At 37.9% G+C, this 6,953-nt stretch overlaps 2 protein-coding genes across 3 annotated transcripts in view; both read right to left on the bottom strand.

Annotated features, from left to right (window-relative positions):
• LOC111441462 (mannose-1-phosphate guanyltransferase alpha-like) overlaps window positions 1–2,558 on the bottom strand; it is a 6,771-nt gene extending 4,213 nt beyond the window's left edge. The window contains exons 1-9 of one of the 2 annotated variants that reach the window (XM_023078467.1): window positions 2,238–2,558; window positions 2,035–2,132; window positions 1,862–1,962; window positions 1,687–1,765; window positions 1,434–1,494; window positions 1,277–1,323; window positions 1,055–1,147; window positions 836–926; window positions 611–659 (exon numbers count right to left, since the gene is read on the bottom strand). In XM_023078467.1, coding sequence (XP_022934235.1) covers window positions 611–659; window positions 836–926; window positions 1,055–1,147; window positions 1,277–1,323; window positions 1,434–1,494; window positions 1,687–1,765; window positions 1,862–1,962; window positions 2,035–2,132; window positions 2,238–2,292 — 674 coding nt within the window. In that variant the 5' untranslated portion in view covers window positions 2,293–2,558. The remainder of the gene's footprint in view (window positions 1–610; window positions 660–835; window positions 927–1,054; window positions 1,148–1,276; window positions 1,324–1,433; window positions 1,495–1,686; window positions 1,766–1,861; window positions 1,963–2,034; window positions 2,133–2,237) is intronic. The other variant, XM_023078466.1, reaches the window with a different exon arrangement.
• A 341-nt stretch (window positions 2,559–2,899) lies between these two features.
• Window positions 2,900–5,901, bottom strand: LOC111441461 (zinc transporter 5-like). Its single transcript, XM_023078465.1, has one exon. The coding sequence runs from the start codon at window positions 5,820–5,822 to the stop codon at window positions 3,315–3,317; it is 2,508 nt and encodes an 835-aa protein (XP_022934233.1). The 5' UTR covers window positions 5,823–5,901; the 3' UTR covers window positions 2,900–3,314.
• Between the last annotated feature and the right edge of the window lie 1,052 nt (window positions 5,902–6,953).

Below are 6,953 nucleotides of genomic sequence, written 5' to 3'. Positions count from 1 at the left end.
AATATATATATATATATATATATATATATATATATATATATATATATATATATTCTAAACATATAGCATTATGCATATTTAGTATGAAATCATTGTATGAAACTGGGAGTTTTTTTTCTTCTTTTTTTAATGAGTAAACCGAACTTTCGTTGAGAAAAGAATGAAGGAATACAGTCGTAACCTACAAAAACAGGCCTCCAATCTAACAAAATAATTTCCAATGGGTAATCGCAAAAAAAAACTTAGTCAAAGACACCCAAAATGACACATTGAACCAAATACAAAACCACACCTCACTCAGAAACCTCTCGAACCCTCAAAAAATTCTATTGTTTCTTTCTTTCAAGAACCAAGTTTCTTTCTTTCAAGAACCAAGGGCCTCGTCAAGTTGTATAAATGTGAGATCCCACATTGGTTGGAGAGGTGAATGAATCATTCTTTATAAGGGTGTGGAAACCTCTGCCTAACAAATGCATTTTAAAACCTTGAAGGAAAGCCCGAAAGGGAAAGCCCAAAGAGGACAGTATCTGCTAGCGGTGAACTTGAGCCGTTACAATAAAATTAAGAGATTTTCAAGTTAGAAAAACAGACAATGTGGTGTGTAGCTAACCTTGTTGCAGATTGTAGAGCTTCAAAGCTGGAGATACGTCGTACATTAGCTGCAAAAAATTTAAAAAAAAAAAATCAGACTATTTAGAGTTGAAATGAATATTGCAAAAACTATAAGTATTATGAAAAAAGATATGCTTGCAAAACATCATTTGCTGTCAATATAGCACATGATCACAAATGGTTATAGTAAAGTTCAAAATATAGCATCAATTTACACTCTAACCTCTGCCTTCCCGATGAACAGAGACATCTTCGATGGCATCAAAAATTTCCGAGGTAAATACATATACACCACAGTTGATCAAATCACTCACCTGCAATTAAAGAAAAAACAGTAATTGAAAACATAGATATCGAAGAACTTGGACAACTGATTAGCAGATTAGGTTTGATAAACTGAAGTAAAAAAAAGAAAAAAGAAAAAAAAAGATCCACGTCATACAAAAGTCTCGGGTTTCTCTGTGTAATGCAACAGCTCATTTGTGACTGGATCAGCAACCAGTGCACCAAACTGATTAGCCGATTCGGCAGAAACCTGTACAGGAAGCCAAATAAGAGCATAAATCCGACATAAAGTGCACTAAAATGAATATAATGTTACAACATGTTTTTGATTTTGGCTAGAGAATCATTTGTTTTCCAAAGCCATAGATCATACACCAACCTTTTTTACTAATATGGTTCCCATCCCACCGGATCTTTTATGTGCCTCTGTAAAGTAAGAAAAGAAAAACACCGCTTACTTTACTATGAACACTTGGGTTAACAGCAGATGATGAACAAATTGGTTCCTAGAAAAAATTACAGGTCATAAAACTAACCAAGCATGTCTGGAAGAGGAAAATTGCAGCAAACATCACAGTTTAGTAAAAAGATGTACGACTGCGAAACATACAATAAACAATACGTGAGAACTTCTGAAGTTACAAGAACTAAATCGACATACAACGTCGAAGAACGTTGAAGAACTTAAGGACTATATTTATAATTTAGCTAAGAACTTATGCACAATAAAGTTCATATCATGCACATTATAGCACAACATAAACTAAGGAAAGAGCAAAGGTTACGAACTGGGCTGTCTTCCAAGATAATATCTCTGAAGTAATAAATACCCCCAGCTGAGCCATGGGGTTTATCCTCCTTCAAGTACCTAAAAGCCAACACAATCAAACAAGCTCCACCATTTCAGAACCATATAAGCACAAGCCATAACTAAAGTTGAGTACATTGGATGATCGGCAGTCACCTCACAGGCAGTCTCAACTCATTGGACAAAGAAGAAACGTAAAGAGCGAAGTCCCTCTCCTCATAAAATCCAACAAGAAAAATTTGTGCTAAATTTGTTATCTGCAAGAATTCAAGGTTCATCATAAGTACTCATCCAAACTAAGCAGAAATAAGATTCAGCTGAAATCTAACCCCTTTGCATGCAGAGATAGGATGTTGAACCATCGGCTGGCCAGCCAGAGGGAATAGAGGCTTCGGAGTATTGAATGAAAGAGGCCGAAATCTAGTGCCTGCATAAGAAAAAGGAAAAACAGACCAGTGAAATCAAGCCAAGCAGAAGAGAAGATTTTCGGATCACCGGAAAGGGAATCGGAGATTTGAAATTTTGTTCATACCTTTGGTTGGGCCGCCGACCATGATAACAGCAACCACTTTCTCCGAGCTCTCCATACTAAAAGAAAAACAAAAACCCTAGAAGACCCTGCGCATCAAATCTGTAGGTTTTATCTTAGTGATTGTACCTCCATGGTTGACTGCAAATTCATCGAATCAAAAGTGAAGTGACGTTCCAAAATCCAATATTCTTCACTTTTCTTTTACAATTACAGAGAAACAGATCGGGAATGGAAGCAACCGTACCGAATATCAACTGACTGATACGTTTCAGCACTGTATACGTAGGTCTATGGTGACTGACAAAACAATCTATACGAACACAATTTGAAAACTACAATTCTTGATCCCAAGATCTTTTCACAAGCTTTTATGCATATTTTAGCTGTTCATACCTTCGATAAAGTTGAAGAACTAAACAAATAAAGACTATATTATGATATCATGATTAAGTTGAAAAACTCAATCAATAAAGACTTTAGGGTATATAGACACATTCTTATATACTGACTCAAGTGGTGATAGTGATACGAATTATCTTGAACTAAAGATCAATAAAAACATTCAGTAAACTGTAGAATCAAATGCATTTTTTAAGCATTAGAAAAGTCGGTCCAAACAAGCTATGCATATAAATGGAGAGACAATGAAGAGCGAATTTCGACAGAGTGAAAGATACTAAGATCATTTCGAATTCATTCTTTACATCCAGCAAAATAAATGAATTACATTGACACTAATCTACCATTTGAGTCAGTATATAAGAATGTAGAACAAGGATTCAACACAGAACTATCACTCTCTGTGATGCAACAATGGAAATATGTAGGCTGATTCAAGCCTAACGTGAACTATAAACTCCTCCCTGAGCTTGACAAGAATCAATTCAGATTCCTCACAATGCATTTGCAGGGCTAGAAGAGGAATGTATAAGGATAATTTACTTCACTCCCGACGCATCGCATCGATTTAAAGGAGTCTATCAGCTGACATTGTGGATTAGGAATATGAAGATTAACCCAATCATCCAATAATCAAAGTGAGTCATGAAAACAATGTTAAAAAGAAGCTCATCAAGATCATTGTCGATTATATTCCAGCTGCAATGTCAAGTCCTTGATTCCAGCATCATGCAGTATGTGTTCAACCTTTGCCTTTATAGAAGGCTTGTCGGTTTCTGTTGAGACATGAAGACGGAGTGTTCCCACGACGTCGGTGTTAGTGAAACTCCATACGTGCAGGTTCTGAATGCCTTGGACTCCACAGATCGCCATAATATCATTCACAGCTTCTTTCAGATCCTGCTCATGTGCCCTGGGAACTCTTTGAAGCAAGATTTCTGCAGAGTTTCTAAGTAATGGAATGACTGAAGATATGATCATTATAGAAATAAATATGGAACAGGCGGGATCAGCAACTAGCCATCCCTTGTATTTGATCAAAAGGGTCGATATAACGACACCAACACTCCCCATGGTATCGGCCAAGACATGTAGAAATATCCCTTCCATGTTGTGGTCAATGTGGTGATGGTGGTGCTTCTTTCGGACTGTCCCCTCAACAGGCTGTCTTGAAGGGTGGCTATGTGAACTTTCTGAAACAGTGTGAGAAACCATTTTGGGCACATCAGATTCAGCATGAGCATGGCCATGGTGGTCTTGCTTGCAAGATTCGTCATGATGATGGTGATGGTCGTGATCATGGTTGTGGTCACAATGGTCAGAGTGATCGTGATGATGATGATCGTCATGGTGGTTACTGAGGTGAATCTCACTGCAAACGTCGACCTGATTGTTCTCATGATGGCCAGCATGGACAGAAACTGAACTTTCATGAGATTCATGCTTGTCATGAGAGTCTGCAAACAAGTGGGAGCTCGCATGAGAATGAGAATGAGAGTGCGAATGCGAGCAAGATCCCGATCCACCGTGGGCGTGATGATGCTCTTCATGAAAGAATATCAAACCAACCACATTTACAACTAGCCCTCCAATAGAAACTGTTAATAAGCTGTTTGTAGATATCTCCTGTGGATCCAAAATTCGCTCAAATGACTCCAATACAATGAGCGCCCCGACCAATACCAGGAAAACAGCATTAGCATATCCTGAAAGAATCTCAAATCGCCCTCGCCCGTAGTTGAATTGATTGTTCGCAGGCAAGCGAGAAATATATGAAGCATAAAGTCCAATAGCCAAAGCAGCACAATCAAACAACATATGACATGCATCTGATATCAGCCCAAGACTATTGCTCATAAAACCAGCAACAAATTCAACAACCATATAGCCAGTGTTGATCAAAAGGAAAAGTGCAATCTTTCGAGACTTCCGCTCAGTCAAAATGTGGTGAATAGGTCTCATGACCGTCGTGGTAATGGACTCCGACGAATCAACCCCAAGCTCAAGATAGTTCAGGTAAACAGGATCTAACTCTCTTACAGCCACACACAGCAGTAATCCACATAATAACAATCCCCATAGAGAGAGTTCAGGAAAATACAGCAACTCTAGAATAACAGTACAAACAAAAGTGACAAGAAATTCACTCCTAAAATCTTTTGAACTGACTAATTTATCATCACCATAATTTTCATTCAAAAGAACCCCAAAAACTACAGTGTTTGCAAGAGGCCATGCCAGATTTCCTAAGGAAACACTCTTCCCCTCCGCTTCAAACACGATCATACTAATTACAGCAGGAACAAAAAGGATGACCGTCGTGAAGAACAGTGAAACTAATCTAACTCGTTTCTGACCCAATTGTCTAACAGTCCCCCAATTCATGGAAATCCGCTCGTAACAAGCCAAGAATCCAGAAAGAAAAGGAAGTAACATAGGCCAAATTCTCATACAATTCTCTCTAGGAAGCACAGAAAATCCGTATTTATCAATGAAAGAAGTTGCAAAAGGGAAGCAATCAATTCGGTCCCAACTAATAGACAACAGAAACAAACCAAAGAATAAGGACAAAAACCCGCGAACCTCTGAAGACCGACTTCGAGTACGATCACCCATAGTCGCCTGATTCCGCTCCTCGGCCAAGAATCGAGCCACCACATTCCCGGTCAGTTCAGCTAGAATCATTGCCGCTGTTCCACAATACAACAGCGCTTGAAATCGAAGAAGGAAAACAACCGCGAGCAGAATAGACTTAGCAACCAAAGTCTTAATCTGCGACTGCGAAATCGAAGAGAAAAAGAAAACATCTCGATTCTGCTTGGAACTGTGAAAATAGAAGTTGGAGGCGGAAGAAGAATCGGTAAAAGGAGAGAAAACGAGAGTAAGAAGAAAGGACAAGAGAGAAACCAAGAAAGAAAAAGGGAAAAGAGAGAAAGAAGGCGAAGAGCGGAGGAATGGGAGGAGCGAATAGAGTGAACGGAGCGAAAACAGAAGCAAAAACAGGAATGAAATTGAGCTTTTGTTGGAGGATTTGGAATTGAGGCGGCTCTTGGAGGGAGTGGGAGTTGGGGTTGAAGACGAATACGGAAAGAGAGGGTAAGAAGGTCGAGAGGAGGCGGCACCAACGGCGCGCGGTGGAATTGAGAGACGGTGAGGCCTGTGGTGGTGGTGGTGGTGATCGGCCATAGATTCCGACCTCCGAGATGGACTTTTCAGATCTCTACAATGGCGCCGGCCAATACGAAGATCGAAGGTAGAAGGAAAATCTCGTTTATTTTCCAGAAATGGAAACCGTTCATTGGAGACTAATAATCAGCCCAAATTCAAATGTGTGGAGCCCAACAGGCCCACTTAATTTCAAATCATGGAAAATATTAGATATAACGGTAACGGCGTAATTGGACCGGATTGCCACTTTTCTAACGCTCCGTTTTCAAAAATAGACCGAAAAAAATAAATAAATAAAAACATAAAAATAATGTGGGTCTAGTTTATTTATTAAATTTTAAATATAAGGGTTTTTTTTTTTTGTATATGTGATGCCTAAAATTTGAGTTATTATAATTAAATATTCTTGATAATTAGTATTTATTTCACTCTAAAATGTATGACTTTTCTAGTTTTCATAATTAATGTATATTTATGATTATTATTATTTTTTTTTTTTAATTTGGTAGCTTCTTAAAGTTAAATTTCCTTTTAGATATTTGATAGGTTAGATATTTTTCAACTATTCTTTTTTATTTATCAAAATTTTTGGATCTTTATCGAATGGATTGTTCTTATTTGAGGGGCTATTTTGGTCATTTGATCACTATTAACGAGACATTCAAGTAAATGAGAGTTAAATGAATGAATTGAGACCACATCCGAATGAGAGTGATCAGATGATAAGATGACTAAAAAATATTTAAAATAATTGAAAGTTACTATCCATACCAACAAGGTATATCTTCATTTTAGACGACTTAATTACAAGTAGTCTTCACTCTTAAAAAACAAGAAGTAAGTAACATGACCATGTTGCAGGAGAATGTCAGGGCTATCAAGTGTTGAATTTAAAGGACATGGGTTGTTACAAATGGTATAGAAAGATGTGATGTTGAGGCAAACCAGGGGGAAGCTAATGGCACGTGACATCCAAGTAAAGGAATGGTACCTGAATGAACCAAAACCACATTCGAAAAAGAACGATCGTAAATCTATGATGATTAAGAAAGACTTAAAACAATCGAAAGTCACTATCTCTACCATGTCGTCACCGATTTTTATAATCTTCCTTCCGAATTCCATTAACCAAAGAGAATAAGACCTCCA

Source organism: Cucurbita moschata, unplaced genomic scaffold (assembly GCF_002738365.1).
Source record: "Cucurbita moschata cultivar Rifu unplaced genomic scaffold, Cmos_1.0 Cmo_Scf00004, whole genome shotgun sequence".
Lineage (NCBI taxonomy): Eukaryota > Viridiplantae > Streptophyta > Magnoliopsida > Cucurbitales > Cucurbitaceae > Cucurbita > Cucurbita moschata.
The sequence above is the reverse complement of the archived record's forward strand: the minus strand, read 5'-3'. Positions and strand labels throughout refer to the sequence as shown.

Excerpts from the sequence above, each read along its gene's own strand:
- LOC111441461 (XM_023078465.1), bottom strand. The coding sequence starts at position 5,822 with ATGGCCGATCACCACCACCACCACCACAGGCCTCACCGTCTCTCAATT.